Source organism: Pristis pectinata, chromosome 4, assembly GCF_009764475.1.
Source record: "Pristis pectinata isolate sPriPec2 chromosome 4, sPriPec2.1.pri, whole genome shotgun sequence".
Lineage (NCBI taxonomy): Eukaryota > Metazoa > Chordata > Chondrichthyes > Rhinopristiformes > Pristidae > Pristis > Pristis pectinata.
Genome location: NC_067408.1, coordinates 56,005,414 through 56,018,060, shown reverse-complemented (window position 1 = coordinate 56,018,060; position 12,647 = coordinate 56,005,414). Strand labels below are relative to the sequence as shown.

The 12,647-nt window shown below is 45.4% G+C and overlaps 1 protein-coding gene across 1 annotated transcript in view; it reads left to right on the top strand.

Moving 5' to 3' along the window:
* LOC127569781 (programmed cell death protein 4-like) overlaps positions 1-10,865 on the top strand; it is a 38,186-nt gene extending 27,321 nt beyond the window's left edge. Inside the window, exon 11 of the mRNA XM_052014669.1 lies at positions 10,330-10,865. Within this exon, the coding sequence (XP_051870629.1) occupies positions 10,330-10,390 (61 nt within the window). The 3' untranslated portion in view covers positions 10,391-10,865. The remainder of the gene's footprint in view (positions 1-10,329) is intronic.
* The last annotated feature ends 1,782 nt before the right edge of the window (positions 10,866-12,647 follow it).

Here is a 12,647-nt window from a genome sequence, read left to right as displayed (position 1 = left end):
TTTATCCAAGTTTGCTGGTGATACAAAGCTGGATAGTGATGAGGGCTGCTAGGGAAGATGGGGAGAGGCTTCAGAGACGTTAAGTTAATGGGCAAGAACACGCCAAATAGAAGATAGAAAAATTGAAAAGCAGAGTATTTTTCTAACAGGTGGAAGATTGAAAGGTGTTGATGGTCAAAGGACGCTGGTGCCTTTGTGCTTGAATCACTGAAAGTTAACATGCAGGTACAGCAAACAGCAAGACAAATGAAATGTTGACCTTTAACGGCGAGGATTTGAGTACAGGATTAGAAATGTCTTGCCTAAATCATATGGAACCTGGTAGACTGTACCTGGAATAAATGGTCTCCCTCTCCAAGGATGGATGTACTTATGACAGAGGGAGTGTGGAATGGAGAGGAGAGGCCCAAGTGCACGTCCAAAAGCTAGTGTGCATCAATCAAAAAGGTCAATGGAATGGTGGTCTTCACCTTAAGTAAGGAGGAGTGGGGTGGGAGGTATGGTTCTGTGTGCAGTGCTTGACACATTTACGATATTGCACTCATTTCTGAGCACCACTGAGCAGGCTAAACCAGCTGCTGACTGCTCTCTGCTTTAATAAATGCATTAACAACAACTTGCCTTTATATGGTGCTTTGCATGAAGGTGTTCCTAGGGAGGGTAAACAAAAACTAGTTGCAGAGGGTGTTAGCACAGAAGACTGGGCTTGCTCAGTGTGATGGGGTTGAAGGTTTGACGACATGAAGGAACTTTTCAGGACTGATTAAAGAACTGGTCTGTACACATGGCTAAACCTGACTGGGTGAAGGTAATTGGGAACCTCAGAAGAATGGAACCATTGGGATTCAGAGATCAGGAGTGTGGCGATTGGATGATGTGATAGAGATAAGGAGGGAGAGACTCACAGGGATTTAATGAGAGATTTAAAGTCAAGGCAAAAACAGAAAATGCTGGAAACACTCAGGTCAGACAGCATCGACGGAAAGAAAAATGATTAACGTTACAGGTCAAAGACCCTTGGTGAGAATTGGGAAAAGAAAATAATTAGTTTGAAGTTACAGGTGGGGTGGAGGAGGGTTGGATAGGACAAAAGGAATCTTTGTGATAGGATGACAAGTGGGGGCAGTTAGAAGGTGATTACTTTGTTACCAATTGGTAGTAGCAGGGTAGGCTGTGCTACTGGAGAGAGAGAACACAGAACAGTACAGCACAGGAACGGGTCCCTTCGCCTGTCATGTCTGTGCTGACCATGTTGCCTGTCTGAACTAATCCCATCTGCCTGCACATGGTCAAAATACCTCCATTCCCTGCTTGTCTTAATGCCTTTTAAATGATATTGGGCAGTTTAAAAAGCGGTTAGAAAACAAAAACTGGAGGTTTCGTGGGTTTCGCTTCGGCAGACTTCAGAACAAGTAAGTTTTTCTTTTTTTTAAATAGTTTTAATTATAAGGTTTAGTTTTATAAGGTATTTTTTAAGTTTTAGTATAAGTTTTAATCAGGAATAGTGGGGACTGGACTGCGCAGGTGCGCGACGTCAGCAGGTAAGGCAGTTTAAAAAGCAAACCGCCATATCCAGAGGGCAGTATCGGAGCGGGCAGCGGAGTGAGAGGGAGCAGAGTGTTCTAGGCTTTGGCTCAAGGGGCTTTGGCGTAAAGGGGCAAGGAAAGGTAGGTGACTTGAGGAAAGGAAGGGGTATGAGTGCAGTTTCCTGTACTCAGTGTCAGATGTGGGAGTTCCCGGAGTCTCCCTGCCTCCAGGAAGGCTACATCTGCACCAGGTGTGTGAAGCTGCAGCTCCTAAGGGACCATGTTAGGGAACTGGAGATGCAGCTCAATGACCTTTGTCTGGTCAGGGCGAATGAGGTGATAGGAAGGAGTTATAGGCAGGTCGTCACACTGGGGCCACAGGAGTCAAGCAAGTGGGTCACAGGAGGCGGAAGGGGAAGAGTCAGATACTAGAGAGTACCCCTGTGGCTGTACCCCTTGACAATAAGTACTCCTGCTTGGGTACTGTTGGGGGAGACAGCCTACCTGGGGGAAGCAACAGTGGCAGTGTCTCTGGCACAGAGTCTGGCCCTGTGGCTCAGAAGGGTGGGGAAGGAGAGAGGATGGCACTAGTGATAGGGGACTCTATAGTTAGGGGGGCAGTCAGGCGATTCTGTGGATGCAGGAAAGAAACTCGGAAGGTAGTTTGCCTCCCAGGTGCCAGGGTCCAGGATGTTTCAGATCGTGTCCAAGATATCCTGCAGGGGGAGGGAGAACAGCCAGAGGTTGTGGTACATATTGGTACCAACGACATAGGTAGGGAAAGGAATGAGGTCCTGAAAAGAGACTATAGAGAATTAGGAAGGAAGTTGAGAAGCAGGACCTCAAAGGTAGTAATTTTCGGATTACTGCCTGTGCTAAGTGACAGTGGGTATAGGAACAGAATGAGGAGGAGGTTAAATGTGTGGCTGAGGGATTGGAGTGAGGGGCAGGGATTCAGGTTTCTGGATCATTGGGGCCTCTTTTGGGGCAGGTATGACCTGTTCAAAGAGGACAGGTTGCACTTGAATCCCAGGGGGACCAATATCTTACTGGGGAGAGTTTAAACTAGAATTGTTGGGGGGTGGGATCCATACTGGAGAGACTGGGGAAGAGGTGTTTGGCTCTCCAATAGAGAAAGCTAGTAGTAGGTACGATAGGCAGGTGATAGAGAAGGGACGTGTTCAGACAGGTTTGAGATGTGTCTATTTTAACGCAAGGAGTATTGTGAACAAGGCGGATGAGCTTAGAGCTTGGATCAATACTTGGAGCTATGATGTGGTGGCCATTATGGAGACTTGGATGGCTCAGGGACTGAAATGGTTACTTCAGGTGCCGGTTTTTAGATGTTTCAGAAAGGACAGGGAGGGAGGCAAAAGAGGTGCGGGCGTGGCACTGTTGATCAGTGTCACAGCTGCGGAAAAGGTGAACGTCGTGGAGGGACTGTCTACAGAGTCTCTGTGGGTGGAGGTTAGGAACAGGAAGGGGTCAATAACTTTACTGGGTGTTTTTTATAGGCTGCCCAATAGTAACAGGAATATTGAGGAGCAGATAGAGAAGCAGATCCTAGAAAGGTGTGAGAATAACAGAGTTGTTGTGATGGGGGATTTTAATTTCCCAAACATCGATTGGCATCTCCAGACAGTGAGGGGTTTAGATGGGGTGGAGTTTGTTAAGTGTGTTCAGGAAGGATTCTTGACACAATATGTAGATAGGCCTACAAGAGGAGAGGCTGTTCTTGATTTGGTATTGGGAAATGAACCTGGTCAGGTGTCAGATCTCTCAGTGGGTGAACATTTTGGTAATAGTGATCATAATTCTATCTCCTTTACGTTAGCACTGGGGAGAGATAGGAACAGACAGGCTAGAAAGGTGTTTACTTGGAGTAAAGGGAATTCTGAGGCTCTCATGCAGGAAATTGGAGGATTAAATTGGGAACAGATGTTCTCTGGGGAAAAATATGGAAGAAATGTGGCAGATATTCAGGGAATATTTGTGTGGAATTCTGCATAGGCATGTTCCATTGAGACAGGGGAGTCACGAGGGGATACAGGAACCGTGGTGTACAAAGGCCATAATAAATATAGTCAAAAGGAAAAGAAAAACATACAAGGTACAGAGAGCTAGGTAATGTTAGAGATCTGGAAGAGTACAAGGCTAATAGGAAGGAGATATACCCTTCTGGCTCTCCTAATCTCCTTCTTAAACTCCTTCCTATTAGCCTTGTACTCTTCCAGATCTCTAACATACTTGTAGAAGGCCTTGGCGGGCAGGATTAAGGAAAACCCCAAGGCATTCTACAAGTATGTGAAGAGCAAGAGGATAAGACATGAAAGAATAGGGCCTATCAAGTGCAGCAGTGGGAAAGTGTGTATGGATCCAGAAGAAATAGCGGAGGTACTTAATGAATACTTTACATCAGTATTCGCTACAGAAAAAGATCTGAGGGATTGTAGTGGGGACTTGCAGCGGGCTGAAAAGCTTGAGCATGTAGATATTAGGAAAGAGGAGGTGCTGAAAATTTGGAAAGCATCAAATTGGATAAGTGCCGGGGCTGGATGAGATGTACCCCAGACTGCTGTGGGAGGTGAGGAAGGAGATTGCAGGGCCTCTGACAGTGATCTTTACCTTGTTGATGGAGACGGGAGAGGTTCCGGAAGATTGGAGGGTTGTGGATGTTGTTCCCTTATTCAAGAAAGGGAGTAGGGATAGCCCAGGGAATTATAGACCAGTGAGTCTTACTTCAGTGGTTGGTAAGCTGATGGAAAAGATCCTGAGAGGCAAGATTTATGAACATTTGGAGAGATATAATATGATTAGGAATAGTCAGCATGGCTTTGTCAAGGGCAGGTCCTGCCTTACGAGCCTGATTGAATTTTTTTTGAGGATGTGACTGAACACATTGATGAAGGGCGAGCAGTAGATGTAGTGTATATGGATTTTGGCAAGGCATTTGATAAGGTACCCCATGTAAGGCTTATGGAGAAAGTAAGGAGGCATGAGATCCAAGGGGACATTGCAGTGTGGATCCAGAACTGGCTGGCCCACAGAAGGCAAAGAGTGGTTGTTGAAGGGTCGTATTCTGAGTGGAGGTCGGTGACCAGTGGTGTACCTCAGGGATGTGTACTGGGACCTTTGCTCTTTGTGATTTTTATAAACTATCTGGATGAGGAAGTGGAGGGGTGGGTTAGTAAGTTTGCAGATGACACGAAGGTTGGGGGTGTTGTGGATAGTTTGGAGGGCTGTCAGAGGTTACAGAGGGACATAGGATGCAAGGTTGGGCTGAGAAGTGGCAGATGGAGTTCAACCCAGATAAGTATGAAGTGGTTCATTTTGATAGGTCAAATATGATGGCAGAATATAGTCTTAATGGTAGGACTCCTGGCAGTGTGGAGGATCAGAGGGATCTTGGGGTCCGAGTCCATAGGATGCTCAAAGCAGCTGCACAGGTTGACTCTGTGGTTAAGAAGGCATATGGTGTATTGTCCTTCATCAATCGGGGAATTGAATTTAGGAGCCGAGAGGTATTGTTGCAGCTATATAGGTCCCTGGTCAGACCCCACTTGGAGTACTGTGCTCAGTTCTGGTCGCCTCACTACAGGAAGGATGTGGAAGCCATAGAAAGGGTGCAGAGGAGATTTACAAGGATGCTGCCTGGAATGCAGAGCATGCCTTAGGCAAGCAGATTGAGGGAACTCGGCCTTTTCTCCTTGGAGCGACGGAGGATGAGGGGGGACCTGAGAGGTGTATAAGATGATGAGAGGTATTGATCTGGTAGATAGTCAGAGGCTTTTCCCCAGGGCTGAAATGGTGGCCACAAGAAGACATAGGTTTAAGGTGCTGGGGAGTAGGTATAGGGGAGATGTCAGGGGTAAGTTTTTTTACTCAGAGAGTGGTGAGTGCATGGAATGGGCTGTCGGCAACGGTGGTGGAGGCAGATACAATAGGGTCTTTTAAGAGACTGTTGTAAAGGTACATGGAGCTGAGAAAAATAGAGGGCTATGGGTAAGCCTAGTAATTTCTAGGGTAGGGACATGTTCAGCACAGCTTTGTGGGCCGAAGGTCCTGAATTGTGCTGTGGTTTTTCTACGTTCTATGTTATCATATCTACTTCCACCACCTCCCCTGGCAGCACGTTCCAGGCACTTACCACTCTGCATAAAAACAAACTTGCGTGTAAATCTCCTTTAAACTTCCCCCTCTCACCTGTGCCCTCTGGTATTTGACATTTCCACCCTGGGGGAAGAAAGGATTCTGACTCTCTACCCTGTCTATGCCTGTCACAATTTTCTTTGTTTCTATCAGGTCTCCCCTCAGCATCTGACGCTCCAGAGAAAACAATCCAAGTTTGTCCAACCTCTCCTTATAGCTAATACTTTCTAATCCAGGCAACATCCCAGTGAACCTCTTCTGCACCCCCTCCAAAGCCTCCACATCGTCCTGTAATGGAGCGACCAGAACTGCACACAATACTCCCAAGTGCGGCCTAACCAAAGTTTTGTACAAATATACTGAGCCAATAGGACATATGGATGACTTGCAACAGAACTGGCTAATTCTGATAGACAGAGCAAGCAAGTTACCTGCAGCTAAAATGTTTCCAGCGCTTTCTGTTTCTCTGTCAGATCTCCAGTATTGGTATTGGATCAATTATTGTCACTTATACTGAGATACAGTGAAAAATCACAAGACAGGGGAGCAGAAGTAGGCCATTCGGCCCATCAAGTCTGCTCCATGAGTTGAACTAAAACTATTCCTATCTAGCCCCAGTTTCTGGCCTTATCCCCATATCCCTTGATACCTTGACTAATTAGATACCTATCAATCTCCTCCTTAAACGCCCCCAATGATTGGGCCTCCACAGCTGTATGTGGCAAAGAATTCCATAATTTCACTACCCTCTGGCTAAAGAAATTTCTCCTCATTTCTGTTTTAAACCGTTACCCTCTAATTCTAAGATTGTGCCCTCTAGTCCTGGACTTGCCCACCAAGGGAAACAGTTTAGCCACATCTACTCTGGCCAGTCCTTTCAACATTCTAAATGTTTCTATGAGGTCCCCTCTCATTCTTCTGTACTCCAGTGAGTACAGTCCAAGAGCCGACAAACGCTCATCATAAGTAAGCCCTTTCATTCCGGGAATCATTCTCGTAGATCTTTTCTGAACCCTCTCCAACGTCAGCACATCCTTCCTAAGATAAGGGGCCCAAAACTGCATACAGTATTCCAAATGAGGCCTCAACAGTGCCCCATAGAGCCTCATCGATACTTCCTTACTTTTATACATTATACCTCGCGAAATGAATGCCAACATAGCATTCGCTTTCTTTACCGCCGATCCGACCTGGTGGTTAACCTTTAGGGTATCCTGCACGAGTACCCCCAAGTCCCTTTGCACTTCTGTACTTAGAATTTTCTCCCCATCTAGATAATAATCTGCCTGTTTGTTTGTTTTTCCAAAGTGTACAATGGCACATTTCTCAACATTGAATCTCATCTGCCATTTCTTTGCCCATTCTCCTAAACTATCTAAGTCTTTCTGCAACCTTCCTGTTTCTTCAATACTCCCTACTCCTCCACCTACTTGGTGTTGTCTGCAGACTTAGCCACAAAGCCACTTACTCCATAATCCAAATCATTAATGTACAAAGTAGGAAGAAGCAGCCCCAAGACTGACCCCTGCGGAACACCACTAGTAACCAGGAGCCAACCAGAACAGGATCCCTTTGTTCTCGCCCTTTGCTTTCTGCCTACCAGCCAATGCTCCAGCATTTTAATATCCTACCTGTAATTCCATGAGCTCTCATCTTATTAATCAACCTCTTTTGCAGCACCTTGTCAAAGGCCTTTTGAAAGTCCAAATACACAACATCCACAGCCTTTCGCTTATCCACCCTACCTGAGATCTTCCCTTCACGAAACCATGCTGGCTTGGACCTATCTTGCCTTGCACCTCTAGGTATTCCATAACCTCATCCATAAGGATCAATTCCAATAACTTTCCCACCACCAATGTCAGACTAATAGGTCTGTAATTTCCTTTATGCTGCCTCCCACCTTTCTTATACAACGGAACTACATTTGCGACCCTCCAGTCCTCCGGAACCATGCCTGGAAAATTATCACCAATGCCTCTGCAATCTCTAAAGCCACCTCCTTTAGAACCCAAGGGTGCACTTCATCTGGTCTGGGAGACTTATCTATCTTTAGTCCATTTAGCTTCCCTAGCACCTTCTCTCTAGTAATGACTGAACTCAGTTCTATCCCCTGAGAGCCCTGACTATCAGATATATTGCTGATGGCCTCCACAGTGAAGACTGATGCAAAATACTCATTTAGTTCCTCTGCCATCTCCTTGTTATCCATTATAATCTCTCCCAGGCCATTTTCAATTAATCCTATATCAACCCATGTCTCTCTTTTACTCTTCATATATTTAAAAAAAACTCTTAGTATCCTTTTGAATGTTATCTGCCAATTTCCTTTCATAATTCATCTTTTCTTTCCTAATGACCTTCTTAGTTTCTTTCTGTAGGTTTTTAAAAGTTTCCCAGTCTTCCGTTTTCCCACTAATTCTTGCTTCCTCGTATGCCCTCCCTTTTGCTTTTATTTTAGCCTTCACCTCTCTTGTTATCCACATTCGTGCCTTTTTTTCCCATTCATAACCTTTTTTTCTTGGAATATATCTATCCTGCATTTTCCTTATTTCTTGTAGAAATTCCATCCATTTCTGCTCCGCCGTCCCTCCAGCTAGCTTAGTCTTCCAATAAGTTTGGGCCATTTCCTCTCTCATTCCACTGTAATTTCCTTTGTTCCACTGAAATATCGATACACCAGTTATCAGCTTCTCCTTCTCAAATTTGAAACTGAACTTAATCATATTGTGATCACTAGTTCCTAATGGTTCCTTTACCTTTAGTTCCCTAATCACCTCCGGTTCCTTACACAGCACCTAATCCAAAACAGCCGATCCCCTGGTGAGCTCATCAACAAGTTGCTCCAAAAAGCAGTTCCATAAACATTCCACAAACTTGCTCTCCTGAGATCCACTGCCTTGCTGGATTTCCCAATCCACCTTCATGTTAAAATCCCCCATGATTATCTTAACGTTGTGTCTCTGACACTCTTTTTCTATTTCTAACTGTAACTTATAGTCCACTTCCTGGCTGCTGTTAGGGGACCTATATATAACTGCTATTATTGTCCTTTTACCCTTGCCATTTCTTAGCTCTACCCATAAGGATTCCACTTCTTTTCTATTGTCCCTTCTCTCTATTGATCTTATATCATTACTAACCGTCAGGGCCACACCACCCCCTCTGCCTACCCGCCTATCCTTCCTATACACTGTGTACCCCTGGACATTCAGTTCCCAATCACATCCATCATTAAGCCATGACTCAGTGATTGCCGCAATGTCATTTTTTTTAATGTCTTGCATACCGATCGTACAGGTCAATTCATTACACAGTGCAGTTACATTGAGTTAGTACAAAGTGCATTGATGTAGTACAGGTAAAAACAGTAACAGTACAGAGTAAAGTGTCACAGCTACAGAGAGAGTGCAATGCAATAAGGTGCAAGGTCACAACAAGGTAGATCGTGAGGTCAGAGTCCATCTCATCGTATAAGGGAACCGTTCAATAGTCTTATCACAGTGGAGTAGAAGCTGTCCTTAAGTTTGGTGGTACGTGCCCTCAGGCTCCTGTATCTTCTACCTAATGGCAGAGGAGAGAAGAGAGAATGACCCGGATGAGTGGGACATTGGCAGCTTTTATCATTTTGGTTTGAAATTGAGGTGTTGCTGGATTGGGAACAGTTACAAATCTGTCAGCACAGGAGCGATGGGCACATAGGACTGTTGCCTGTCCCCTAACTTGCTGGATGTATTTTGTGTGTGGAGTGGGCTGGGGGGTTGTGACTTGTTTACAGGCTGGAAGGTAAGTGGCTCACCAGGAAAGCATTAGAACAGCTGAGTCTAGGGGTGGCAGAGACACAGGAGGGTTGGGGCCAGCAGAGCAAGAGCAGGTGCTGCTGGTGTTGTTCTGCCTGTTTGTCTACCCCCACACCCCCAGTGAGGACCTCGCTCCAGGACATGAGGGTTCAGCTGCCAGAGGTGCAGAAGCAGATTAATTCGGAGGCTCCCAGGGCTGAAGGTTCTACCCCTTGGTAGTCTAAGCTGAGCTCTTCCTGCATGAGAAGATGAACGGGTGACTGTAGAGGTCTTTAATGTGGCATTGACAGTCAAGGTTCGAGGAGACAGTTTCTGCTTATAGGACCTAGGGAGTCACAAACCAGGGGCCACAATATTCACCTCCCAGGGAATTCTGAGGGATATCTGTACCCAGAGAGGGGATGGGAATGTGGAACTGCGTGTGGGGGTGGTTATGAGTAGCATTCATGGAGGGATTGACACACGGGAGGAAAGCAGAGGAGAGCGAGTGGAAGGGGGGGGGAGGGAGGAACAGGAGTGAGGACAGGCACCTGTGGGGCTGAATGGCCCACTTCATGCCATAAAACTGTCCAAGCCCACAGGACCCTGTTGCTGGGGCGACTAATTTCTATTTTAAATCTGTAGTGTCGCTGTTAAATAACTGCTAAGGAGAAAGCACCTTGTTATTTTTAGCACAGCGGCTGATGGCACATCTGCAGTGGGCTGGAGTGTTTGGTTACCCTCCTGTGCAGTGTTGGGGTTGTTTCCACTGTGCTGAATGTGCTACTTCAGTACAAGGTGTTATTGCACCTCATCGTTCCTGAGACACCGATGTTCCTCATTCTTAGTCGCATGGTCATTTACTCCCCCTCTAGTGACGTTGGGCGCTCCGTGGATGAGTATGCCAGGAACTGCATCACTGCCGCAGCTCAGTAACAAGCCTGGATGTCGGATGGGACACATTGGAGCGGAGAGAGCCTGAGCAAGGGTTGTGTTTGGTTCTGCAGAATGAAGGGGTCTAAGGGTGCATCAAGCAGGGAAGCAACTCTGTGGGGGTTCTGTTAATTGGTCTCCCTGCCTGTTGTGATTTTAAAAATGCCAAACCTTTGTTATAAATGTGCTTTTGAACCTGCTTTTTATAGGCATTGTGTCTCCTGCTCCATTTTGATCTTGGCTCAGATATTTGGGGGGTCGGTGCTGGAGAGTTTATTTTGAAGCTCAGGCCAACAGTTTGAGCAATTTTGAAGTATTTCCTGTTAAAACAGAACTTTTAAGGAAATTTTTTGGTGGGGGGGGTTTACTCTGTGCGTTTCTCACATTGCAGTCGAGAACAGTCAACTGTGTAAATCCAGTGCGTGAAGTTTATAGTCCGAATGGCCTCTTGAAAATAAAATGTTACACTTGACCATGACAGTCTGTGGTTTTCTTTGCATTCTGTTGTAAGAAGCGTGGATCAGCCTTGAGAATTTGTCAAAATCACACAGATACAGGCCCTTTAGCTGTACCACCAAGCATCCATTTACACCAACCCTACACCAATTCCATTTTATTCTCCCCGCATTCATTGATGTTCCCTTTTTTCCATCTTCCTCTCCCCAACCTTCACAGCAGCTTAACTAACTTGTTTCTCTCTTTCCCAGTTCTGATGAAGGGTCCTGGTCTGAAACATTAACTGTTTCTCTTTCCATAGATGCTGCCTGACCTGCTGAATGCTTTTTGCATTTTCTGTTTTTATTTCCAATTTCCAGCAGTTTTTTTGATTTATATTCACTAAACTGTAAACTGGAATAGAGTTATAAATATTCTGAGAGAACAGGAGCACCTGTTTCTGTGGACAGGTAAGAATTGCTTGCAGATCACAGCTTCAGACCTCGAAGCATTCAAGGGGTGGATGAATAAAATGCTGCTAACATCTGCCATATCCTGCAACCATCAAGATAGAGTTTTACCATTGCTGACACAGCAAATAACTCTTGGCAAATCGATTAAGCAGCCCAATGGAGATTTTGTATACCGTATCAAAAGGTTGCATTAAGATGAAAAATGCCAAGCGGTTTCCCATTCTTTTGGTACCTTAGTCATAGAATTAATAAAGCACAGGAGGAGGCTATTTGGCCCTTCATGTCTGTGCTGGCTCTACAAGAGAAACTCTTAGGAGATTATTGGGTCCATGCCATCTCCAACAAAGCAATCCCATTGGTCCCACTTACCTTCTTATTTCTCTGGACCCCACAATTTATTCTCTCTCAAGCCCATCAACTCCCCTTGGATTCTTATTGGCCACCTACTTGCATTGAGGGGTAATTTCTAGCAGCTAATTAACCTATCAATCTGCATGTCTTTGGGATGTGGGAGGAAACTGGAGCACCCAGAGAAAAACCATGTGGTCATAGAGAGCATGCAAACTCCACACAGACAGCACCCAAAGTAAGCATCATATCTGGACTAGAGCTGTAAAGCAGAAGCACTAACTGCTGCACCAATGTTCTTTGTTGTATCATTACAATAATGTAGTTATTCACCACTTGGTCAGATCAGTTAAAGTTGTTTCATAGTTGTGTTGAGGAGCCCACAAAGGACCAGACAGAAGCTTTTCAAAGGCAATGGTTCAGTGTTCTATTGCCAAACTGATGTTCATTCATTAACTTAAGAGTCAGATCTGAAGGTCCTCTGAATCGAGAACAAACAGTAGCCAGAAACCAAGCTCTGTTGGTTTGGGACTCTCCCTGAAACCTACCTCTTATCAAGTTCTTGGTCATCTGTCCAAGTAGCTCCTATTTTCTTTGGCATCAAATTTTGTTTAATGACACTCTTAGAGTCATTGAGCAATACAGCACGGCAACAGGCCCTTTGGCCCACTGAATCTATGCTGACCGTCAACCACACATTTAATCCATATTAATCGATATGTTTTATGTTCTCCCTACATCCTCGTTAACCCCCTCCATGTGCTACCACCAGGAGCAATTTGCAGCAGCCAACTAATCTACCAACCCACTGGTCTTTGGGAAGTGGAAAGAAACCTGAGCATCCAAAGGAAACCCACGTGGTCACAGGGAGGATGTGCAAATTCCACACACACAGCACTGAGGTCAGAATAGAGCCTGGGTTTCTGGTGCTGTGAGACAACAGCTCCACTGGCTGTACTACTGTTCTGCCCCAAACACAACATAAGGATTTTGTGCCACTTTAA